At 45.9% G+C, this 27395-nt stretch overlaps 1 protein-coding gene across 5 annotated transcripts in view; it reads left to right on the top strand.

Annotated features, from left to right (window-relative positions):
• The window catches only part of LOC120978749 (plasma membrane calcium-transporting ATPase 2), a 216189-nt gene that overhangs the window by 179546 nt on the left and 9248 nt on the right, over positions 1-27395 (top strand). For 2 of the 5 annotated variants that reach the window (XM_040407070.1, XM_040407071.1), the window contains 7 exons: positions 156-262; positions 2779-2970; positions 3087-3300; positions 3387-3598; positions 7350-7457; positions 8564-8746; positions 14553-14718. In XM_040407070.1, the coding sequence (XP_040263004.1) occupies positions 156-262; positions 2779-2970; positions 3087-3300; positions 3387-3598; positions 7350-7457; positions 8564-8746; positions 14553-14718 (1182 nt within the window). The remainder of the gene's footprint in view (positions 1-155; positions 263-2778; positions 2971-3086; positions 3301-3386; positions 3599-7349; positions 7458-8563; positions 8747-14552; positions 14719-27395) is intronic. The other 3 variants (XM_040407068.1, XM_040407069.1, XM_040407072.1) reach the window with 2 other exon arrangements.

Below are 27395 nucleotides of genomic sequence, written 5' to 3' on the forward strand. Positions count from 1 at the left end.
ATCCCAGTATATGTCGGACCCTGTTCCAGTATATGATGGATCCCATTCCCAGTGTCTGACTGGCCCCAACCCCAGTATATGACAGAGCCGATTCCCAGTATATGACGGGCCCCATTCCCAGTATGGCCCCTGATCTTGGTCTTATCTTCTTGCAGGTATTATTGACAGCACACAGTTGGAGCAGAGGCAGGTGGTTGCAGTCACCGGTGATGGCACCAATGATGGTCCTGCACTGAAGAAAGCCGATGTTGGTTTTGCCATGGTAGGTTAGATGTTTGATGTTTCTTTCTTCTCCACTCTGGTTTTTACCATGTGTCAGGAAATGCCCAATAACAACGACGTCCTAGTGGTTATCTCCGAAGCCATGGGGCAGAAGTTCAGAGTTAGGACAGTGGGGGAGATCAAGACCGATGCTTTCTGTGCCACTCTAGATATCCTCTGCACCGCTGGGCACACACCTTAGCATAAATTAGACGCATCCTCCTGCAATCCATGCGCCTAAACAGAAGTCTATGACGGCTCAGAGCTGCCGTAGATCTCTGGCTTTATTTGCACCTGAAAACTGGCGCAAATGAGGATAAATTTGGAGGAGTGACTGGACACGGCCCCTTTAGGGAAAGTAAAATCAACTTTTTCAGGCACAAGGGAGATGATAAATCTGCCCCAGTGTCTCCACATGACTGAGCACTGCTATGTGTGAGGTAAAACTCAACGCTGCTTGTTGTGTGGCCCATGCACGTAACGCACGGGATCCATGCACGAGATGTTACGTTTTAATGAATAAGGGCTCAGGCACACAAACGTATTTTCTTTACGCTTCTGCTCCGTTTTTTTTGCAGACCGTATACGGAACCATTCATTTCAATGGAAAGTACTCCGTGTGCATTCCGTTTCCGTATTTCCGTTCCGAAAAAAAATAGAACATGTCCTATTATTGTCCGCATTATGGACAAGGATAGTACTGTTCTATTAGGGGTCAGCTGTTCCGTTCTGCAAAATACGGAATGCACACAGATGTCATCTGTATTTTTTGCGGACCGCAAAATACATACGGTTATGTGAACAAACCCTAAAAAGCATTTGGACTGGAAATACCGGCTTTACATTCACGCAACGTGGAGCAGATTCAACCTGCTGCATTTACTGTTGAAAGCTTCCCCGAGCAGACCCGTTGTGGATGTTGGATGATCGTTGTAACGGATCTCCTGGCCACCCCGACTGGGTACCTTCGTTGATGGATGCTCCTAGTGCTTCCCGAGGGCTCCAAGCACTCCACTTGACACCGTCAGCACTGCCGACCCCACGAACCGCCACAGCTTGGTTGGGGTCTCGCCGACTCCTACCCACCCTGGACCTACGACAAGGCTCCAGTGGGTGAACCTCTCTTCCTTCAGAGAGCGATGCGGGAACAAGCTCTTAAAAGAGCTCAGGGATTATAGCCAGGGGAGTAAACAGCGTATAGCATTCCCTAGTGTAGATGCAGCCTTGTCCCCCCACACATGATATGAGGGTAAAACAGGAACTCTATAATGGGGCTACATGTCAGTCTTTTAGGCAGGTCTTTTAGCAAGCGACACTCTCCCTGGGGACCTTGTGGAAGACTGAGACAGTTTTTACATTAGCCAATCACATGCATTTACAGTATGTAAACACTCCCAGCAATTGTACACAACCCCCCCCCTCTGCCTGTGATACAATTACCAAACACAATGGGCTCTGCCTGTAATACAATTACCAAACACAATGGGCTCTGCCTGTGACACAATTACCAAACACAATAGGCTCTGCCTGTGATACAATTACCAAACACAATGGGCTTTGCCTGTGATACAATTACCAAACACAATGGGCTCTGCCTGTGATACAATTACCAAACACAATGGGCTCTGCCTGTGATACAATTACCAAACACAATGGGCTCTGCCTGTGATACAATTACCAAACACAATGGGCTCTGCCTGTGATACAATTACCAAACACAATCAGCTCTGCCTGTGATACAATTACCAAACACAATGGGCTCTGCCTGTGATACAATTACCAAACACAATCAGCTCTGCCTGTGATACAATTACCAAACACAATGGGCTCTGCCTGTGATACAATTACCAAACACAATGGGCTCTGCCTGTGATACAATTACCAAACACAATGGGCTTTGCCTGTGATACAATTACCAAACACAATGGGCTCTGCCTGTGATACAATTACCAAACACAATAGGCTCTGCCTGTGATACAATTACCAAACATAATGGCTAACTTCATCACTCTCAGGCAGAAAACACACATTTTTCCCCAAAACACAGAAAACACCCCAACACCCCACATATCCCCATAATGTATACATCCATGGATAGCTCTGATCTGGGTGAACAACATATCCAGAAATCACCCAGATCCGAGCAGGGGTTCCCAAATTAGATGGAAGTCACATGTGGCCGACCGCAAGCATGGCTTTCCTGCCTAAAACAGCTCCACAGATTTAGGCTGTGCGGCCGGTCTGTCTTCTCCTCAAGTTTTAGTATATGGGTCATAATCCTGAGGCAAGAGGCTGGCAAACAGGCCCCTCCAAAACCCAGTGGCGAGGTTATTTGTGCCACAACTGACCCCTAAAAAGGCTTTTGTGAATGCTGTGCCGCCAGCAGGTGAGCATTCCTCTATACACAAGCCTTGCGGTCCTGGCTGGGAAGCTCCACCAGGAGAGGACCGTGTGTGAGAAGCGGACCTCCGACCTTCAGCTGATCATTGCTGTCTTGTCCTATTGATATCTTTGTAGGGAATCGCCGGCACAGATGTAGCCAAGGAGGCTTCTGACATCATCCTAACAGATGACAACTTCAGCAGCATCGTCAAAGCAGTAATGTGGGGCCGCAATGTATATGACAGCATCTCCAAGTTCCTGCAGTTTCAGCTGACAGTGAATGTGGTGGCGGTGATTGTGGCATTTACGGGGGCGTGCATTACACAGGTGAGTGTGGAGTTTCTTACAACTCCCCCTGGGCTTTGTCATAAGAACTTTCTTGGAGAACCTGCAGCATAATCTATAGCCTGGAGATGCATTCATTTCTCGTGATTCCTCTGCAGGATTCTCCCTTGAAAGCTGTGCAGATGTTGTGGGTGAACCTCATCATGGACACATTCGCATCTCTTGCTCTGGCCACTGAGCCACCTACAGAATCTCTTCTACTTCGGAAACCCTATGGAAGGAACAAGGCTCTGATTTCCCGGACCATGATGAAGAACATCCTGGGGCACGGCGTCTACCAGCTGACTCTCATCTTCACGCTGCTTTTTGTGGGTAAGTTTATCTCTCACAGGACCAAGGGGATTTTTCCGTGTACTGGAGCACTCGTCTATAATCCAGGGAGCTTTCTGTGCTTGCAGGAGAGGAGATCTTTAATATAGACAGTGGACGGAACGCACCACTCCATTCTCCGCCGTCTGAGCACTACACCATCATCTTCAACACGTTTGTCATGATGCAGCTCTTCAATGAAATCAATGCTCGCAAGATCCATGGCGAGCACAATGTCTTTGATGGAATATTTAGGAATCCGATTTTTTGTATAATTGTACTTGGCACCTTTGGCATCCAGGTAATTACACATTACATTTAAGTGATATGGGAATTCTCAAAAGACAGCAAAGCGTTGTGTCTGTGCGAGACGCTCTGCTTCTCTATTTCACACCATAGCAACAGCTGCAGGAATTGGCACACTGCAGGACCATGGAGGGACGTGACCCTCCACCCAGTGTCCCCTCCCGGGCTCTGGCAGGGATCCCATATCTCAGCTTCCTTATGAGTGGGATACTGGGGGTCACTTCCTTCCAGTACACATTCTAAGCAATGGGGCAGAATCCTTCCGTGGTATCGGATAAAAAAAATGAGATTCCTCAGTGGTTGATACCTTTTAATGGCTAACTGAAAAGATGATGAGACAATTGCAAGCTTTCGAGGCTACTTAGGCCTCTTCCTCAGACGTCTCTTAAGACAATATCTGAAGGTTCACAGTCCATAGGAATAATGAGGCAGATGAGACAAGTGATGGACAGGAACGGTTGTGTTGGTAAATTGTTGTCCTCTAATTCACATCCTGTTCACGAATGTTATGACCTCAAGAGGGTGAATTACTTAAGGAATGTAGAAGGATGGAAATCCATGAGACACATTCGTTCCTGATCTGAGTGCGTCAAAGGTTGTCATAAACTTGTATTCCCAGATCCTCCTGTCCCTCTGAGATTTGAAATTCCCCTTTAATATCAATACCTTCATGGCTGGGGTGTTGTGGACATGGCTGCAGAAGTGTTTTGGTTCAGGCAGATCTTTCTTTTCTTCTTTTATTGTGTGATGAGATTTCATTCCTGATCTGAGCTTCTGACCAGTTTCACCGACATTGGGTACTTACAGTCAGATGGACCACATTTGGTGTGCTGCAGGTGAAGGTACCTGGGATCTTGTAGTACTGGGGACCTCGTCGGTGGTCATTATGTATGGACAGGTCTTCATCTAGTTGAGGACAATGAGCTTCTGACAATGATCTTTCTGAGATTAGGGAGCTGCCTGTAGCACAGGAGTGGGGGGTCTGGAAATATGGATTTCATCTTTATGCAGTGGATGTAGTCTGTAAGCAACCCTTAGAATTTCCAGACTTGGGGTGACCACTAGAGGTGCCCTCGTATACCTTCTATACAGACCTCCGCAGTGTGACCGCTCTTACAGTACAGACCTCCGCAGTGTGAGCGCTCTTACAGTACAGACCTCCGCAGTGTGACCGCTCTTACAGTACAGACCTCCGCAGTGTGACCGCTCTTACAGTACAGACCTCCGCAGTGTGACCGCTCTTACAGTAGAGACCTCCGCAGTGTGACCGCTCTTACAGTAGAGACCTCCGCAGTGTGACCGCTCTTACAGTACAGACCTCCGCAGTGTGACCGCTCTTACAGTACAGACCTCCGCAGTGTGACCGCTCTTACAGTACAGACCTCCGCAGTGTGACCGCTCTTACAGTACAGACCTCCGCAGTGTGACCGCTCTTACAGTACAGACCTCCGCAGTGTGAGCGCTCTTACAGTACAGACCTCTGCAGTGTGACCGCTCTTACAGTAGAGACCTCCGCAGTGTGACCGCTCTTACAGTACAGACCTCCGCAGTGTGACCGCTTTTACAGTACAGACCTCCGCAGTGTGACCGCTCTTACAGTACAGACCTCCGCAGTGTGAGCGCTCTTACAGTACAGACCTCCGCAGTGTGAGCGCTCTTACAGTACAGACCTCCGCAGTGTGAGCGCTCTTACAGTACAGACCTCCGCAGTGTGAGCGCTCTTACAGCACAGACCTCCGCAGTGTGAGCGCTCTTACAGCACAGACCTCCGCAGTGTGACCGCTCTTACGGTACAGACCTCCGCAGTGCGAGCGCTCTTACAGTACAGACCTCCGCAGTGCGAGCGCTCTTACAGTACAGACCTCCGCAGTGTGAGCGCTCTTACAGCACAGACCTCCGCAGTGTGACCGCTCTTACGGTACAGACCTCCGCAGTGTGAGCGCTCTTACAGTACAGACCTCCGCAGTGTGACCGCTCTTACGGTACAGACCTCCGCAGTGTGACCGCTCTTACAGTACAGACCTCCGCAGTGTGACCGCTCTTACAGTACAGACCTCCGCAGTGTGACCGCTCTTACGGTACAGACCTCCGCAGTGCGAGCGCTCTTACGGTACAGACCTCCGCAGTGTGACCGCTCTTACGGTACAGACCTCCGCAGTGTGAGCGCTCTTACAGTACAGACCTCCGCAGTGTGAGCGCTCTTACAGTACAGACCTCCGCAGTGTGAGCGCTCTTACAGTACAGACCTCCGCAGTGTGAGCGCTCTTACAGCACAGACCTCCGCAGTGTGACCGCTCTTACGGTACAGACCTCCGCAGTGCGAGCGCTCTTACAGTACAGACCTCCGCAGTGTGACCGCTCTTACGGTACAGACCTCCGCAGTGTGACCGCTCTTACAGTACAGACCTCCGCAGTGTGACCGCTCTTACAGTACAGACCTCCGCAGTGTGACCGCTCTTACGGTACAGACCTCCGCAGTGCGAGCGCTCTTACGGTACAGACCTCCGCAGTGTGACCGCTCTTACGGTACAGACCTCCGCAGTGTGAGCGCTCTTACAGTACAGACCTCCGCAGTGTGAGCGCTCTTACAGTACAGACCTCCGCAGTGTGACCGCTCTTACAGTACAGACCTCCGCAGTGTGAGCGCTCTTACAGTACAGACCTCCGCAGTGTGACCGCTCTTACGGTACAGACCTCCGCAGTGCGAGCGCTCTTACGGTACAGACCTCCGCAGTGTGACCGCTCTTACGGTACAGACCTCCGCAGTGTGACCGCTCTTACGGTACAGACCTCCGCAGTGTGAGCGCTCTTACAGTACAGACCTCCGCAGTGTGACCGCTCTTACAGTACAGACCTCCGCAGTGTGAGCGCTCTTACAGTACAGACCTCCGCAGTGTGATCGCTCTTACAGTACAGACCTCCGCAGTGTGACCGCTCTTACAGTACAGACCTCCGCAGTGTGACCGCTCTTACAGTACAGACCTCCGCAGTGTGACCGCTCTTACAGTATAGACCTCCGCAGTGTGACCGCTCTTACAGTACAGACCTCCGCAGTGTGACCGCTCTTACAGTACAGACCTCCGCAGTGTGAGCGCTCTTACAGTACAGACCTCCGCAGTGTGACCGCTCTTACAGTACAGACCTCCGCAGTGTGACCGCTCTTACAGTACAGACCTCCGCAGTGTGACCGCTCTTACAGTACAGACCTCCGCAGTGTGACCGCTCTTACAGTACAGACCTCCGCAGTGTGAGCGCTCTTACAGTACAGACCTCCGCAGTGTGATCGCTCTTACAGTATAGACCTCCGCAGTGTGAGCGCTCTTACAGTACAGACCTCCGCAGTGTGACCGCTCTTACAGTACAGACCTCCGCAGTGTGACCGCTCTTACAGTACAGACCTCCGCAGTGTGACCGCTCTTACAGTATAGACCTCCGCAGTGTGACCGCTCTTACAGTACAGACCTCCGCAGTGTGACCGCTCTTACAGTACAGACCTCCGCAGTGTGAGCGCTCTTACAGTACAGACCTCCGCAGTGTGACCGCTCTTACAGTACAGACCTCCGCAGTGTGACCGCTCTTACAGTACAGACCTCCGCAGTGTGACCGCTCTTACAGTACAGACCTCCGCAGTGTGACCGCTCTTACAGTACAGACCTCCGCAGTGTGACCGCTCTTACGGTACAGACCTCCGCAGTGTATCGGTCCAGTGTTGTGGTTATATAGTGACTGTTGGTTCTTCTGTGCAGATTGTGATCGTTCAGTTTGGCGGGAAGCCCTTCAGTTGTGCGCCTCTACAGCTCGATCAGTGGATGTGGTGCATATTTCTTGGTATCGGTGAACTAGTGTGGGGCCAGGTAAGTTTCATTTTGTCCAATGTAACAGTAATAGGTCATGTGATAAAAAATAAAATAAAAATTTCATTAGACGTTGGGAGATCCTCCAGAGCGTGCCCATCAGGTCATATTGTGGGCACTCCCCTGTAAGGACTGGGGCAGATATGACGCGGGCAGTGCCACATGTTGTCCCCTATCATATCATGGGCAGTGCCACATGTTGTCCCCTATCGTATCATGGGCAGTGCCACATGTCCCCTATAATATCATGGGCAGTGACACATGTTGTCCCCTATCGTATCATGGGCAGTGCCACATGTTGTCCCCTATCATATCATGGGCAGTGCCACACGTTGTCCCCTATCGTATCATGGGCAGTGCCAGATGTTGTCCCCTGTCATATCATGGGCAGTGCAACATGTCCCCTATCATATCATGGGCAGTGCCACAAGTTGTGCCCTGTCGTATCATGGGCAGTGCCACATGTCCCCTATCATATCATGGGCAGTGCCACAAGTTGTGCCCTGTCGTATCATGGGCAGTGCCTCAAGTTGTGCCCTGTCGTATCATGGGCAGTGCCACATGTCCCCTATAATATCATGGGCAGTGCCACATGTTGTCCCCTGTCATATCATGGGCAGTGCCACATGTCCCCTATAATATCATGGGCAGTGCCACAAGTTGTGCCCTGTCGTATCATGGGCAGTGCCTCAAGTTGTGCCCTGTCGTATCATGGGCAGTGCCTCAAGTTGTGCCCTGTCGTATCATGGGCAGTGCCTCAAGTTGTGCCCTGTCGTATCATGGGCAGTGCCACATGTCCCCTATAATATCATGGGCAGTGCCACATGTTGTCCCCTGTCATATCATGGGCAGTGCCACATGTCCCCTATAATATCATGGGCAGTGCCACAAGTTGTGCCCTGTCGTATCATGGGCAGTGCCACATGTTGTCCCCTGTCGTATCATGGGCAGTGCCACATGTCCCCTATAATATCATGGGCAGTGCCACATGTTGTCCCCTGTCGTATCATGGGCAGTGCCACAAGTTGTGCCCTATCGTATCATGGGCAGTGCCACATGTTGTGCCCTATCGTATCATGGGCAATGCTACTATACTATGCTTGCAGGTCATTTCCAGCGTCCCAACCAGCAGCTTAAAGTTCCTCAAGGCAGCTGGACATTTGACACGGAAAGAAGAGATCACAGAAGAGGAGCTAAATGAAGATGTGGAAGAAATAGACCATGCAGAACGAGAACTCAGACGGGGACAGATTCTCTGGTTCCGTGGCCTAAACCGAATACAAACCCAGGTATATCAGTGGCTACAAGTTGTCAATTTATCGCTGTCTCAACTGATTGGAATTCCAGCTCAGAAAAGAGAAAGTCTGCCAAACATGGAGCCTGGTCCAGACACCACCATGCATAGTACTAACTGGTAGATTCTCTGTAGTAGTAACTATGTAGAGTAGACGGACTGTAGGGATTATGTTTAGGTGCTACATTACATTGATGATTGGGGTCGTCTACAGACAGAAAACATGGCCTGCAATATACACTAGGGGACACATACAAAGCGTCCATTGACTTCTCGCCAAACTCTCCACAATAATGAATATATCCCAGTAAATGTGCTCCACGCACAGGTATGGAAACAGCTTCATTCTTATTATTTCATTGACACTAAATATTCCAAACTTGCATAATAGCTATAAACCAGTAGCAGACCAGACTACTGTAGGTACGAGTCCATCTGAAAAGCATTATCCTGCATTCAAGGAATCCACCGAGCTGTGGAGCAGACACCTCACATCCCATTATAGCTTTATACACATTCCAATTATGTCATTGAACATTATACTGCTCGATTGCACATAAAAAGACAGCAAACCTGGTTAGATTGAAAACCATGAGATAGAAACCTTTCCATGTTTAAAGTGATAACCCTGCAATTCTAGAATTAGGGTGACTGTGGCTCTAGTAGGAGGAGACCTTTAAAGGGTTTCTAGATTTGTGAAAGAAAATCAGTGATTTTTCAAAATGTGTCAATGCGGCAACTTTGCTGTTGGTCACACATCGAGACAGATTAAAATCAGACGGAATGAACATAAATAAGTTATTAGGACCTGTAAAGAGACAATCACAGCTCATAATAAAGTGTGAAAGCGAAAAACAAACATAGGTGAAAACACCATCTAGGGTAATAACACAGGAGTAACAAATGAGAAAATGCAATCGAAGGTAATACTGAGGAGAAAAAAACACAAGTGAAAATCCCTTTGTAATGCCGAGGAGAAAGCACAAGTGAAAACACAGTCGATGATAATACTTAGGAAGAAAAGCACAAGTGAAAATGCAATTAAAAGTAATAGTGTGGAGAAAACGAGTGAAAGCACAATCAAAGTTAATACTGAGAAGACAGGTAAATACAGAATCGATGGTAATACTAAGCAGGATAAACACAAATGAAAACACAATCGAAGGTTATACTGAGGAGAAGACACAATAGAAGGTAATACAGAGGAGAAAACACAATAGAAGGTATTACCTAGGAGAGAACACAATAGAAGGTAATACAGAGAAGAAAACACAAGAGAGAACACAATAGAAGGTAATACCGAGGAGAGAACACAATAGAAGGTATTACCTAGGAGAGAACACAATAGAAGGTAATACAGAGGAGAGGAGAGAACACAATAGAAGGTAATACCGAGGAGAGGAGAGAACACAATAGAAGGTAATACCGAGGAGAGAACACAATAGAAGGTAATACTGAGGAGAGAACACAATAGAAGGTAATACAGAGGAGAGGAGAGAACACAATATAAGGTAATACCGAGGAGAGGAGAGAACACAATAGAAGGTAATACCGAGGAGAGAACACAATAGAAGTTAATACCGAGGAGAGAACACAATAGAAGGTAATACCGAGGAGAGAACACAATAGAAGGTAATACCGAGCAGAGGAGAGAACACAATAGAAGGTAATACCGAGGAGAGAACACAATAGAAGGTAATACAGAGGAGAGGAGAGAACACAATAGAAGGTAATACAGAGGAGAGGAGAGAACACAATAGAAGGTAATACCGAGGAGAGAACACAATAGAAGGTAATACCGAGGAGAGAACACAATAGAAGGTAATACCGAGGAGAGAACACAATAGAAGGTATTACCTAGGAGAGAACACAATAGAAGGTAATACAGAGGAGAGGAGAGAACACAATATAAGGTAATACCGAGGAGAGGAGAGAACACAACAGAAGGTAATACCGAGGAGAGGAGAGAACACAATAGAAGGTAATACCGAGGAGAGAACACAATAGAAGGTAATACCGAGGAGAGAACACAATAGAAGGTAATACCGAGGAGAGAAGAGAACACAATAGAAGGTAATACCGAGGAGAGAGCACAATAGAAGGTAATACCGAGAAGAGGAGAGAACACAATAGAAAGTATTACCGAGGAGAGGAGAGAACACAATAGAAGGTATTACCGAGGAGAGGAGAGAACACAATAGAAGGTAATACCGAGGAGAGAACACAATAGAAGGTAATACCGAGGAGAGAACACAATAGAAGGTAATACCGAGGAGAGAAGAGAACACAATAGAAGGTAATACCGAGGAGAGAGCACAATAGAAGGTAATACCGAGAAGAGGAGAGAACACAATAGAAAGTAATACCGAGAGAGGAGAGAACACAATAGAAGGTATTACCGAGGAGAGGAGAGAACACAATAGAAGGTAATACCGAGGAGAGAACACAATAAAAGGTATTACCGAGGAGAGAACACAATAGAAGGTAATACCGAGGAGAGAACACAATAGAAGGTAATACCGAGAAGAGGAGAGAACACAATAGAAGGTAATACCGAGAGAGGAGAGAACACAATAGAAGGTAATACCGAGGAGAGAACACAATAGAAGGTAATACCGAGGAGAGAACACAATAGAAGGTAATACCGAGGAGAGAACACAATAGAAGGTAATACCGAGGAGAGAACACAATAGAAGGTAATACCGAGGAGAGAACACAATAGAAGGTAATACCGAGCAGAGGAGAGAACACAATAGAAGGTAATACAGAGGAGAGGAGAGAACACAATATAAGGTAATACCGAGGAGAGAACACAATAGAAGGTAATACTGAGGAGAGAAGAGAACACAATAGAAGGTAATACCGAGGAGAGAACACAATAGATGGTAATACTGAGGAGAGAAGAGAACACAATAGAAGGTAATACCGAGGAGAGAACACAATAGTAGGTAATACAGAGGAGAGAACACAATAGTAGGTAATACCGAGGAGAGAACACAATAGTAGGTAATACCGAGGAGAGAACACAATAGAAGGTAATACCGAGGAGAGAACACAATAGAAGGTAATACCGAGGAGAGAGCACAATAGAAGGTAATACCGAAGAGAGGAGAGAACACAATAGAAGGTAATACCGAGGAGAGAGCACAATAGAAGGTAATACCGAAGAGAGGAGAGAACACAATAGTAGGTAATACCGAGGAGAGAACACAATAGAAGGTAATACCGAGGAGAGGAGAGAACACAATAGTAGGTAATACCGAGGAGAGAACACAATAGAAGGTAATACCGAGGAGAGAAGAGAACACAATAGAAGGTAATACCGAGGAGAGAACACAATAGATGGTAATACTGAGGAGAGAAGAGAACACAATAGAAGGTAATACCGAGGAGAGAACACAATAGTAGGTAATACAGAGGAGAGAACACAATAGAAGGTATTACCGAGGAGAGAACACAATAGAAGGTAATATCGAGGAGAGAACACAATAGAAGGTAATACTGAGGAGAGAACACAATAGATGGTAATACCGAGGAGAGAACACAATAGATGGTAATATCGAGGAGAGAACACAATAGAAGGTAATATCGAGGAGAGAACACAATAGAAGGTAATACCGAGGAGAGAACACAATAGATGGTAATACCGAGGAGAGAACACAATAGTAGGTAATACAGAGGAGAGAACACAATAGAAGGTATTACCGAGGAGAGAACACAATAGAAGGTAATATCGAGGAGAGAACACAATAGAAGGTAATACTGAGGAGAGAACACAATAGATGGTAATACCGAGGAGAGAACACAATAGATGGTAATATCGAGGAGAGAACACAATAGAAGGTAATATCGAGGAGAGAACACAATAGAAGGTAATACCGAGGAGAGAACACAATAGAAGGTAATACCGAGGAGAGAACACAATAGAAGGTAATACCGAGGAGAGAACACAATAGAAGGTAATACCGAGGAGAGAACACAATAGATGGTAATACCGAGGAGAGAACACAATAGAAGGTATTACCGAGGAGAGAACACAATAGATGGTAATACTGAGGAGAGAAGAGAACACAATAGAAGGTAATACCGAGGAGAGAACACAATAGAAGGTAATACCGAGGAGAGAACACAATAGAAGGTAATACCGAAGAGAGGAGAGAACACAATAGTAGGTAATACTGAGGAGAGAACACAATAGAAGGTAATACCGAAGAGAGGAGAGAACACAATAGAAGGTAATACCGAGGAGAGAGCACAATAGAAGGTAATACCGAAGAGAGGAGAGAACACAATAGAAGGTAATACCGAGGAGAGAACACAATAGAAGGTAATACCGAGGAGAGGAGAGAACACAATAGTAGGTAATACCGAGGAGAGAACACAATAGAAGGTAATACCGAGGAGAGAACACAATAGTAGGTAATACCGAGGAGAGAACACAATAGAAGGTAATACCGAGGGGAAAAGAAAACATTTGGAGAATCCACAGTGGCAGGTGACTTCTGTGAAATGATGCATAAGGCTTGGAGGTTGGTGAATTGGATGCAGCGATGAAGCCCAAGGTTGGAATGAGGGGCACAACTTCCTCTGGGCTGTTGAGAATATTGCATTTTATAATACCGCCTGTTTAATGTCTGATGAAGTCATTAGAATTTGTATATAAAGCAGTAATGGGATGTGATGTTCACACGCTTGTGTGTCTGTAAGGATAAGAGGACAATTGCTTGGTCTCTACTGTCACTACCCAGAAGCAACTGCACAGTTTCCACTGATTACTTGAATGCAGGATAACTCTTTTTAAATGGATAATTCCTTCAGGACTGTGGACATTATAAGTTTATATTTAAAGGCGATGTACACCTTTTGGGGGCATTTTATTATGGTTGCATGTTACTAATTTTTGGCTTAAAATCGTTTTTTCAAATGGCCTTTATTAAAAATATTGAGCCGTTCTACCACAAAGGGTTAACTGTTTTTCTAGCCGTGTGACTGGTACTTTCACTTTCACTTTGTGCCGTCATCTAATAAACCTTATTTCTAAACTACTAAGAGATCAAACACTTATTCAAGCCACAGTCTTATGAGTGAGAACTGAGCGATAATGTCCGAGAGCAGAGATAAGGAGCCCGTCAGCTCCCGGTCTGACGGAAAAGACAGAAAATCCAAAAGAGGGCCAAATCAGCATCTCAGCTCTGTACAGAAAAAGGTACTTGATATTTTTAACAAAAAACTATAAAAAAAAAGATTTTTAGCTCAAAATGAGTACTATTCAATAATTTAAAAAAATGCCCCCAAAGGTGTACACGACCTTGACAACAACTTATCTTATATTCACTGGATAGGAGATACAGTAAGTGTCTGATTGGCGGGGCTCTGACTGCTGGGGCCCCTGCTGGTTACTAGAAACAGGACATGTGTTCCCCTGTTTGAATGGAACAGCAGGCAAATGTGTCCACTGTTCCATTGGGCTCTAGGGGATTGGTGAAGATCGCCGAGTACAAGCGCTCACCTATCTCCGGCAGTCCCTGAGGGTTGAATGGAGGAGCACTCTTCTGTGTAGGGAATGTGTAGAGTAAGGATTCTCATCCTATACAGTGAATGTTACAGGCAGGGGCTCCCCCAGTCCATGGTGGGGGATGTGTGGACCACGTTGTGTTCCGTCTATATCATGTTGATGTGTTGCCCCCGTGTCAGCTTTGTGTCTTTTCTGTATTGTTGTGTGTTGTTTTTTTTATTCTTCCTTTTGCGATTTGTTGCATGGAGAGTTAAAGAAACTTGTCTCATTTTCTGCTCCATTACAGATTGAAGTAGTGAATACTTTCAAGAGTGGGGCTTCCTTTCAGGGGGCCCTGAGGAGACAGTCGTCTACCACAAGCCAGAACCAGGATGTAACCCATATTTCTAGCCCTAGTCATGTCTCGTTATCCAATGCTCTTTCTTCTCCTACCAGCACATCAGCAGCAGGGCGTGAGTTTGCCTTCTTACTGCCTCCCATCCACAGAAATGCCAACTAGCTTGCAGGCCTCAGCGAGAGCTCTGCCATGTCCCGTACACTTCTCCATAGTGAGCGCCCAGCACGGATACAACACAGTTTACAAGGGTCTACTCAGGGACAGTCCTAGCTGCAGGGATGAAGAGGTTGGGCTCTGGGAACCCTCCCCACCATGCCTGTAATCATTCCATGTTCCTCTCCAAAAAACAAGAGGAACAGAAACCTATCCCACTGGAAAGGTTTTACTTCTACTGGAATCCCCAAAAACTGTTAAAAGGACCATGAAGCAGTCAGAGGACAGGGATCCTGAGTCCAGCTCTAGAACAGCGTCATGTTCTCCATACCATTCACATTGTCCTCCTCTTCTTTCCAGGATAACGGGATACAGACATAAGGCTTGTCTGTTACCATAAAGACACAACAGCTCACTTCCCACAATATAACACACAGGTCGCTGAGAGACGTAGAATACAGTGGGTTAAAAAAAACTATGAGATCCAGAAATAATACAACACTGAAGTAATGAAAAGTGCTACAGTGACCGGAATCTGGCTACTATGAGGAACACTACCACGTGGTACCTTTAGTGTGAGAGACGTTACCATGTAGTATCTTCACTGTAAGGGACACTTCCACGTGGTATCTGCAGTGAGAGGAATCTTACCATGTGGTATCTATAGTGTGAGGCGCACCACCACGTGGTACCTATAGTGTGAGATGCACCACCACATGGTATCTATAGTGTGAGACGTACCACCACGTGGTATCTATAGTGTGAGGTGCACCACCACGTGGTATCTATAGTGTAAGGCGCACCACCACATGGTATCTATAGTGTGAGACGCACCACCACGTGGTATCTATAGTGTGAGACGCACCACCACGTGGTATCTATAGTGTGAGGTGCACCACCACATGGTATCTATAGTGTAAGGCGCACCACCACATGGTATCTATAGTGTGAGGCGCACCACCACATGGTATCTATAGTGTGAGACGCACCACCACGTGGTATCTATAGTGTGAGACGCACCACCACGTGGTATCTATAGTGTGAGGTGCACCACCACGTGGTATCTATAGTGTAAGGCGCACCACCACATGGTATCTATAGTGTGAGGCGCACCACCACGTGGTATCTATAGTGTGAGGCGCACCACCACGTGGTACCTATAGTGTGAGATGCACCACCACGTGGTATCTATAGTGTGAGGCGCACCACCACGTGATATCTATAGTGTGAGGCGCACCACCACGTGGTATCTATAGTGTAAGGCGCACCACCACATGGTATCTATAGTGTGAGGCGCACCACCACATAGTATCTATAGTGTAAGGCGCACCACCACGTGGTATCTATAGTGTGAGGAACTGAGAGCAGCATAAACTGGAGACAGATATTGGAAAAACACTGGGTCCCTTTTTTAACTGACCCAGCTATTACTAAAATCTGTATTAAAGAGTCCTGATATTCAGAGGGGGCAGCAAAAAAACTGCCCCATGATCTGTTTGTACCCAGAACTGTAGCTATTACAAGAGAGCATTCTCTACATCAAGAGGAAAGGTTTCCACGCGAACATAGAAGGGACTCTTTACTGTAAGAGCAGTGAGACTATGGACTCTTTACTGTAAGAGCAGTGAGACTATGGACTCTTTACTGTAAGAGCAGTGAGACTATGGACTCTATACTGTAAGAGCAGTGAGACTATGGACTCTGTACTGTAAGAGCAGTGAGACTATGGACTCTATACTGTAAGAGCAGTGAGACTATGGACTCTTTACTGTAAGAGCAGTGAGACTATGGACTCTTTACTGTAAGAGCAGTGAGACTATGGACTCTTTACTGTAAGAGCAGTGAGACTATGGACTCTGTACTGTAAGAGCAGTGAGACTATGGACTCTTTATTGTAAGAGCAGTGAGACTATGGACTCTATACTGTAAGAGCAGTGAGACTATGGACTCTTTACTGTAAGAGCAGTGAGACTATGGACTCTGTACTGTAAGAGCAGTGAGACTATGGACTCTGTACTGTAAGAGCAGTGAGACTATGGACTCTTTACTGTAAGAGCAGTGAGACTATGGACTCTTTACTGTAAGAGCAGTGAGACTATGGACTCTTTACTGTAAGAGCAGTGAGACTATGGACTCTATACTGTAAGAGCAGTGAGACTATGGACTCTATACTGTAAGAGCAGTGAGACTATGGACTCTTTACTGTAAGAGCAGTGAGACTATGGACTCTTTACTGTAAGAGCAGTGAGACTATGGACTCTATACTGTAAGAGCAGTGAGACTATGGACTCTTTACTGTAAGAGCAGTGAGACTATGGACTCTATACTGTAAGAGCAGTGAGACTATGGACTCTTTACTGTAAGAGCAGTGAGACTATGGACTCTTTACTGTAAGAGCAGTGAGACTATGGACTCTATACTGTAAGAGCAGTGAGACTATGGACTCTGTACTGTAAGAGCAGTGAGACTATGGACTCTATACTGTAAGAGCAGTGAGACTATGGACTCTTTACTGTAAGAGCAGTGAGACTATGGACTCTTTACTGTAAGAGCAGTGAGACTATGGACTCTTTACTGTAAGAGCAGTGAGACTATGGACTCTGTACTGTAAGAGCAGTGAGACTATGGACTCTTTATTGTAAGAGCAGTGAGACTATGGACTCTATACTGTAAGAGCAGTGAGACTATGGACTCTTTACTGTAAGAGCAGTGAGACTATGGACTCTGTACTGTAAGAGCAGTGAGACTATGGACTCTGTACTGTAAGAGCAGTGAGACTATGGACTCTTTACTGTAAGAGCAGTGAGACTATGGACTCTTTACTGTAAGAGCAGTGAGACTATGGACTCTTTACTGTAAGAGCAGTGAGACTATGGACTCTATACTGTAAGAGCAGTGAGACTATGGACTCTATACTGTAAGAGCAGTGAGACTATGGACTCTTTACTGTAAGAGCAGTGAGACTATGGACTCTTTACTGTAAGAGCAGTGAGACTATGGACTCTATACTGTAAGAGCAGTGAGACTATGGACTCTTTACTGTAAGAGCAGTGAGACTATGGACTCTATACTGTAAGAGCAGTGAGACTATGGACTCTTTACTGTAAGAGCAGTGAGACTATGGACTGTTTACTGTAAGAGCAGTGAGACTATGGACTCTTTACTGTAAGAGCAGTGAGACTATGGACTCTTTACTGTAAGAGCAGTGATATTATAGACTCTATACTGTAAGAGCAGTGAGACTATGGACTCTTTACTGTAAGAGCAGTGAGACTATGGACTCTATACTGTAAGAGCAGTGAGACTATGGACTCTTTACTGTAAGAGCAGTGAGACTATGGACTATATACTGTAAGAGCAGTGAGACTATGGACTCTACTGTAAGAGCAGTGAGACTATGGACTCTTTACTGTAAGAGCAGTGAGACTATGGACTCTTTACTGTAAGAGCAGTGAGACTATGGACTCTTTACTGTAAGAGCAGTGAGACTATGGACTCTATACTGTAAGAGCAGTGAGACTATGGACTCTATACTGTAAGAGCAGTGAGACTATGGACTCTATACTGTAAGAGCAGTGAGACTATGGACTCTGTACTGTAAGAGCAGTGAGACTATGGACTCTTTACTGTAAGAGCAGTGAGACTGTGGACTCTATACTGTAAGAGCAGTGAGACTGTGGACTCTTTACTGTAAGAGCAGTGAGACTATGGACTCTATACTGTAAGAGCAGTGAGACTATGGACTCTTTACTGTAAGAGCAGTGAGACTATGGATTCTATACTGTAAGAGCAGTGAGACTATGGACTCTTTACTGTAAGAGCAGTGAGACTATGGACTCTGTACTGTAAGAGCAGTGAGACTATGGACTCTTTACTGTAAGAGCAGTGAGACTATGGACTCTTTACTGTAAGAGCAGTCAGACTATGGACTCTTTACTGTAAGAGCAGTGAGACTATGGACTCTTTACTGTAAGAGCAGTGAGACTATGGACTCTGTACTGTAAGAGCAGTGAGACTATGGACTCTGTACTGTAAGAGCAGTGAGACTATGGACTCTTTACTGTAAGAGCAGTGAGACTATGGACTCTGTACTGTAAGAGCAGTGAGACTATAGACTCTATACTGTAAGAGCAGTGAGACTATGGACTCTGTACTGTAAGAGCAGTGAGACTATGGACTCTATACTGTAAGAGCAGTGAGACTGTGGGACTCTTTACTGTAAGAACAGTGAGACTATGGACTCTATACTGTAAGAGCAGTGAGACTATGGGCTCTTTACTGTAAGAGCAGTGAGACTGTGGGACTCTTTACTGTAAGAGCAGTGAGACTATGGACTCTATACTGTAAGAGCAGTGAGACTATGGGCTCTTTACTGTAAGAGCAGTGAGACTATGGACTCTTTACGGTAAGAGCAGTGAGACTATGGACTCCTTACTGTAAGAGCAGTGAGACTATGGACTCTTTACTGTAAGAGCAGTGAGACTATGGACTCTTTACTGTAAGAGCAGTGAGACTGTGGACTCTATACTGTAAGAGCAGTGAGACTATGGACTCTTTACTGTAAGAGCAGTGAGACTATGGACTCTATACTGTAAGAGCAGTGAGACTATGGACTCTTTACTGTAAGAGCAGTGAGACTATGGACTCTATACTGTAAGAGCAGTGAGACTATGGACTCTTTACGGTAAGAGCAGTGAGACTATGGACTCTTTACTGTAAGAGCAGTGAGACTATAGACTCTATACTGTAAGAGCAGTGAGACTATGGACTCTTTACTGTAAGAGCAGTGAGACTATGGACTCTTTACTGTAAGAGCAGTGAGACTACGGACTCTATACTGTAAGAGCAGCGAGACTATGGACTCTTTACTGTAAGAGCAGTGAGACTGTGGACTATTTACTGTAAGAGCAGTGAGACTATGGACTCTATACTGTAAGAGCAGTGAGACTATGGACTCTTTACTGTAAGAGCAGTGAGACTATGGACTCTTTACTGTAAGAGCAGTGAGACTACGGACTCTATACTGTAAGAGCAGCGAGACTATGGACTCTTTACTGTAAGAGCAGTGAGACTATGGACTCTTTACTGTAAGAGCAGTGAGACTATGGACTCTATACTGTAAGAGCAGTGAGACTATGGACTCTTTACTGTAAGAGCAGTGAGACTATGGACTCTATACTGTAAGAGCAGTGAGACTATGGACTCTTTACGGTAAGAGCAGTGAGACTATGGACTCTTTACTGTAAGAGCAGTGAGACTATGGACTCTTTACGGTAAGAGCAGTGAGACTATGGACTCTTTACTGTAAGAGCAGTGAGACTATGGACTCTATACTGTAAGAGCAGTTATACTATGGACTCTTTACTGTAAGAGCAGTGAGACTATGGACTCTTTACTGTAAGAGCAGCGAGACTATGGACTCTTTACTGTAAGAGCAGTGAGACTATGGACTCTTTACTGTAAGAGCAGTGAGACTATGGACTCTATACTGTAAGAGCAGTGAGACTACGGACTCTATACTGTAAGAGCAGCGAGACTATGGACTCTTTACTGTAAGAGCAGTGAGACTGTGGACTATTTACTGTAAGAGCAGTGAGACTACGGACTCTATACTGTAAGAGCAGTGAGACTATGGACTCTATACTGTAAGAGCAGTGAGACTATAGACTCTATACTGTAAGAGCAGTGAGACTGTGGGACTCTTTACTGTAAGAGCAGTGAGACTAGGAGGTTGGGAGCTTGTGATCTTGAATTTACTAAAAGAAGGTGCTGGATGCATTTCTTGAAAGTAACAATATTACAGGATTACTGAAGAAGGGTCGTTGATCCAGGAGGGTTTTGATTACCAGATTTGGAATCAGGAATGAGTTTTTTTTCCTTTTAATATTGGTTACCTTTCCTCAGGATAAGTCATCAATATCAGATGAGTGGTATGAAGGGAAGAAGCGCAGGGCATGCCCGTCTCCCTTCTCTCTTTCTGCTTGCCATAGACATAGGAGCGGTGTGGAGGAAGAGGGACAGGAGACGGCTGCGCACACTGCCCACGCCTTCCCTTCATACAGCTGATCAGCGGGGGTGCTAGGCGTCGGACCCTTGCTGATCTGATATTGATAACTGAGGACAGGTCTTCAGAATTTACAAATGGCGACAATACTTTTTAGTCTTGTCGCCATTTGAGATTAGACCCGCCGCCGCAGCTCTGCAGTTGAATACAGCGGCGGGCACAGGAGCTGGCAGTTCTCTGCCCGCCGCCGATGTTCTTCTCAGCAGCGCAGTGGAGGAGTCTCTCCCTCCCCCCTGGGCCGCCGCCGCCAATAAGAAGAGAGACAGGAGGAGGAGGGGCTGTGGCCACTGCGCCACCAATGTTTATTATACTGGGGTGTTGGGGGGGGGGCGCACTGCGCCACCAATGAAGATAACTGACCTGTTAATACAAATACAGGAGGCGGGTGCCGGAATCAAATAGCCGGCACCCGACCTCCATGACAGGGAGCTGCGATCAGCGGCAGTTAACCCTTCAGGTGCGGTACCTGAGGGGTGTACTGCAGCAGACCGCAGCTCCCTGTCATAGAGGTCGGGTGCCGGCTATTTGATTCCGGCACCCGCCTCCTGTATTTGTATTAACAGGTCAGTTATCTTAATTGGTGGCGCAGTGCGCCCCCCCCCCCCCAACACCCCAGTATAATAAACATTGGTGGTGAAGTGCGCCCTCCCCAACACCCCAGTATAATAAACATTGGTGGTGAAGTGCGCCCTCCCCAACACCCCAGTATAATAAACATTGGTGGCGCCCCCTTCCCCCAAACACCCTAGTATAATAAACATTGGTGGTGCAGTGCCAATGAGGGTTAAAAAAAAAATTCAAAAATGAACCTCCAATTGATCGTGTAGCTGCCGGTCTCCTGTTCTTTTTTTCAGGACCTGTCAAAGGACCTGTGGTGACGTCACTGAGCTCATCACATGGTCCATTACCATGGTGATTGATCATGTGATGTACCATGTGATGAGCACAGTGATGTCACCACAGATCCTTTGACAGGTCCTGAAGAAAGAACAGGAGACCGGCAGCTATGCGATCAATTGGAGGAGGTGAGTTCTTTTTTTTCTTTTTTTTTAACCCTCAATTGACCTACTAATCATTCTGTATTAAAGAATGCTATTATTTTCCCTTATAACCATGTTATAAGGGAAAATAACACAGTGAATAGACTTTCATCCTAGCAACCATGCGTGAAAATCGCACCGCATCCACACTTGCTTGCGATTTTCCCGCAGCCCCATTAACTTCTATGGGGCCTGCGTTGCGTGAAAAACACACAACATAGAGCATGCTGAGATTTTCACGCAATGCACAGGTGATGCGTGAAAATCACCGCTCATGTGCACAGCCCCATAGAAGTGAATGGGTCCGGATTCAGTGCGGGTGCAATGCGTTCATCTCACACATTGCACCCGCGCAGAAATCTCGCCCGTGTGAAAGGGGCCTAAGGGTGAATACGACAAGGGTTCCAGCCCCTAAGGGGGCTAATAGTAAGTAGAAAAAAAATAAACACCAACACTAAGGCTACTTTTCCACTTGCGGCAGTGTGATCCGGCGGGCAGTTCAGTCGTCAGAACTGCCCGCCGGATCCGCCGATCTGGATGTGACTGAAAGCATTTGTGAGACGCATCCGGATGCGGATCCATCTCACAAATGCATTGCAAGAACGGATCTGTCTCTCCACTTGTCATGCGGACAGACGGATCCGTCTTGTATCTTTTTACACATTTGGACTGATCCAGCATTCCGGTATTTTGAATGTCGGATCTGGCACTAATACATTCCTACGCATTCCGGCAAGTCCTCAGTTTTTTTCACCGGAGATAAAACCATAGCATGCTCAAGATGACTGAACTGAAGACGTCCTGATGCATCCTGAACGGATCGCTCTCCATTCAGACTGCAGGGGGATATGCCTGATCCGTTATTTTCCGGTATAGAGCCCCTGTGACGGAACTTAGCGCCGGAAAAGAAAAACGCTGGTGTGAAAGTAGCCTAAAATATTAAGTTTAAATACCCCCTTTCCCAATTTTACATATAAAATATATAAACAATAAATAAATAAACACATTACATAGCGCTGCGTCCGAAAAGTCCAAACTATTAAATTATTAAAAAATACAGTTGCAAGAAAAAGTATGTGAACCCTTTGGAATGATCTGGATTTCTGCACAAATTAGTCATAAAATGTGATCTGATCTTCATCTAAGTCACAACAATAGACCATCACAGTCGGCTTAAACTAATAACACACAAAGAGTTAAATGTTACCATGTTTTTATTGAACACACCATGTAAACATTCACAGTGCAGGTGGAAAAAGTATGTGAACCCTTGGATTTAATAACTGGCTGAACCTCCTTTAGCAGCAATAACGTCCACCAAACGTTTCCTGTAGTTGCAGATCAGACGTGCACAACGGTCAGGAGTAATTCTTCACCATTCCTCTTTACAGAACTGTTTCAGTTCAGCAATATTCTTGGGATGTCTGGTGTGAATCGCTTTCTTGAGGTCATGCCCCAGCATCTCAGTCGGGTTGAGGTCAGGACTCTGACTGGGCCACTCCAGAAGGCAGATTTTCTTCTGTTTAAGCCATTCTGTTGTTGATTTACTTTTATGCTTTGGGTCGTTGTCCTGTTGCAACACCCATCTTCTGTTGAGCTTCAGCTGGTGGACAGGTGGCCTTAAGTGATAAACTTGGGAATTCATTTTTCCTTCGATGATAGCAATCCGTCCAGGCCCTGCCGCAGCAAAGCAGCCTCAAACCATGATGCCCCCACCACCACCATACCTCACAGTTGGGGTGAGGTTTTGAGGTTGGTGTGCTGTGCCTCTTTCTCTCCACACATAGTGTTGTGTGTTTCTTCCAAACAACTCCACTTTGGTCTCATCTGTCCACAGAATATTTTGCCAGTACTGCTGTGGAACATCCAGGTGCTCTTGTGCAAACTGTAAGCATGCAGCAATGTTTATTTCGGAGAGCAGTGGCTTCCTCTGTGGTATCCTCCTATGAAATCCATTCATGTTTAGTGTTTTACATATCGTAGATTCGCTAACAGGGATGTTAGCATATGCCAGAGACTTCTGTAAGTCTTTAGCTGACACTCTAGGATTCTTCTTCACCTCATTGAGCAGTCTGCGCTGTGCTCTTGCAGTCATCTTTACAGGACGGCCACTCCTAGGGAGAGTAGCAGCAGTGCTGAACTTTCTCCATTTATAGACAATTTGTCTTACCGTGGACTGATAAACAGCAAGGCTTTTGGAGATACTTTTATAACCCTTTCCAGCTTTATGCAAGTCAACAATTCTTAATCGTAGGTCTTCTGAGAGCTCATTTGTGCGAGGCATCATTCACATCAGGCAATGCTTCTTGTGAAAAGCAAACCCAGAACTGGTGTGTGTTTTTATAGGGCAGGGCAGTTGTAACCAACACCTCCAATCTCATCTCATTGATTGGACTCCAGTTGGCTGACACCTCACTCCAATTAGCTCTTGGAGATGTCATTAGTCTAGGGGTTCACATACTTTTTCCACCTGCACTGTGAATGTTTACATGGTGTGTTCAATAAAAACATGGTAACATTTAATTATTTGTGTGTTATTAGTTTAAGCCGACTGTGATTGTCTATTGTTGTGACTTAGATGAAGATCAGATCACATTTTATGACCAATTTGTGCAGAAATCCATATCATTCCAAAGGGTTCACATACTTTTTCTTGCAACTGTATCTCCTATGCGGTGAGCGCCGTAACAGAAATAAATAAATAAAAACCATGCGATTCAGCATTTTTTAATCACCTTGTCACCCCAAAAAATAGGATCGGACTGTTCTATTATGGGCCGAACGTTTCATGAAATGCAGGCGGCTTTTTTTGGAGGTTTTTTTTTGCGTGGTATTGAGTATCGCAATACTTTTTTATGGTGACGAAAGCGAATCAAAATTTTGGTATCGAGACAACCCTACGCCGATCTGATCGGCGTAGCGTTGTCACGATACCAAAATTTTAAATCGGTTTCGATTTGGCGACTAAAAATTTAATTTGGCTCCTAAATTTTTCAGTCCAGGAGCCAATGGCTACTAGGTATTTTTTTTAGTCTGGAGCCCTGCCTCCTGAGGGTGTTTGGCTTCCTCTGGATCAACGTTGCAGAATAACAGGCTGAACCGGATGGGCAGAGGGCTTTTTTCAGCCTTACAAACTATCAGGGGTGCACTGGGAACTTAAAGTGGCCCTGAAAAAAAAACTAAACGTGGCCCCAATGTTGTAGGTGGGTTTAAATTTACAGAAAATGGGGCAACACAAGTTGGCAGTGTCAGTAATGCCATAGTGCAGCACAAAATACCTCCTCAGAAGCTGTCCTCCTCCTCCTCCTCATCCAATTGTCTCCAATGTGGAGCAGGGGCTTAGGAGGAGAGATGTGGGCCACAACACCAAGCCAGCCCTACCTTCAGCATGCTGCCTGGACTTTCTATAATAATGACCCTTATAGTTCCCCCAGTAGTATGTACCCGGCCATTGGCTTAGGAAGTGAGATGTGGGCCACAACACCAAGCCAGCCCTACCTTCAGCATGCTGCCTGGACTTTCTATGATAATGACCCCTATAGTTCCCCCAGTAGTATGTACCCGGCCAGTGGCTTAGGAGGAGAGATGTGGGCCACAACACCAAGCCAGCCCTACCTTCAGCATTCTGCCTGGACTTTCTATAATAATGACCCTTATAGTTCCCCCAGTAGTATGTACCCGGCCATTGGCTTAGGAAGTGAGATGTGGGCCACAACACCAAGCCAACCCTACCTTCAGCATGCTGCCTGGACTTTCTATGATAATGACCCCTATAGTTCCCCCAGTAGTATGTACCCGGCCAGTGGCTTAGGAGGAGAGATGTGGGCCACAACACCAAGCCAGCCCTACCTTCAGCATTCTGCCTGGACTTTCTATAATAATGACCCTTATAGTTCCCCCAGTAGTATGTACCCGGCCATTGGCTTAGGAAGTGAGATGTGGGCCACAACACCAAGCCAGCCCTACCTTCAGCATTCTGCCTGGACTTTCTATGATAATGACCCCTATAGTTCCCCCAGTAGGATGTACCCGGCCAGTGGCTTAGGAAGAGAGATGTGGGCCACAACACCAAGCCAGCCCTACCTTCAGCATGCTTCCTGGACTTTCTATAATAATGACCCTTATAGTTCCCCCAGTAGTATGTACCCGGCCATTGGCTTAGGAAGTGAGATGTGGGCCACAACACCAAGCCAGCCCTACCTTCAGCATGCTGCCTGGACTTTCTATAATAATGACCCTTATAGTTCCCCCAGTAGTATGTACCCGGCCAGTGGCTTAGGAAGTGAGATGTGGGCCACAACACCAAGCCAGCCCTACCTTCAGCATGCTTCCTGGACTTTCTATAATAATGACCCTTATAGTTCCCCCAGTAGTATGTACCCGGCCATTGGCTTAGGAAGTGAGATGTGGGCCACAACACCAAGCCAGCCCTACCTTCAGCATGCTGCCTGGACTTTCTATAATAATGACCCTTATAGTTCCCCCAGTAGTATGTACCCGGCCATTGGCTTAGGAAGTGAGATGTGGGCCACAACACCAAGCCAGCCCTACCTTCAGCATGCTGCCTGGACTTTCTATGATAATCACCCTTATAGTTCCCCCAGTAGTATGTACCCGGCCATTGGCTTAGGAAGTGAGATGTGGGCCACAACACCAAGCCAGCCCTACCTTCAGCATGCTGCCTGGACTTTCTATGATAATGACCCTTATAGTTCCCCCAGTAGTATGTACCCGGCCATTGGCTTAGGAAGTGAGATGTGGGCCACAACACTAAGCCAGCCCTACCTTCAGCATGCTGCCTGGACTTTCTATGATAATGACCCTTATAGTTCCCCCAGTAGTATGTACCCGGCCATTGGCTTAGGAAGTGAGATGTGGGCCACAACACCAAGCCAGCCCTACCTTCAGCATGCTGCCTAGTCATCCTCTAATAGGACCATACCCGGCCAATTGCTTGTTAGAGTTCCCTATGGAAACTATAAAAAAAAGTGTAAAAAAAATAAAAATAAAGTTTTTATAAATTACAGAAAATGTAAAAAAATAAAAAAAATTCAATCCCCCTCTTTCCACACAAAAAATTAAAATACACATCATAGGTATCTTGGCAAAAATGCCTGTGCTATTGAAATATAAAAAATTTAATCCCATACGGAAAACGGCGAAACGTTAAAAAAAAAAAAGTCAGAATAGCCGATTTGTTGTTTTTTTGGTCCCTTCTCTCACACAAAAATGTGATCAAAAAGTTGTACACACACCAAAATGGTATCACTGAAAAGTACAGATCGCCCCGCAAAAACGGAGTCTTCACACAGCTCTGCCCACATACAGTAAAAAGCTATAGGGGTCAGAATATGGAGACTAAAATAAAAAATATATTTTTCTCAATATAAAAATGCATTCCCGGATTCGTACTGACCTGGCGAATGAAAGTAACTGGTCAGTTTTATGGTATAGGGAAGAGGACAAGTATCACTGTAATCGTACTGACCGGAGAATGAAGAGAACAGGTCAGTTTTATCTCATAGGGAACGCTGT

The sequence above is a fragment of the Bufo bufo genome, chromosome 9, assembly GCF_905171765.1.
Source record: "Bufo bufo chromosome 9, aBufBuf1.1, whole genome shotgun sequence".
Classification (NCBI taxonomy): domain Eukaryota; kingdom Metazoa; phylum Chordata; class Amphibia; order Anura; family Bufonidae; genus Bufo; species Bufo bufo.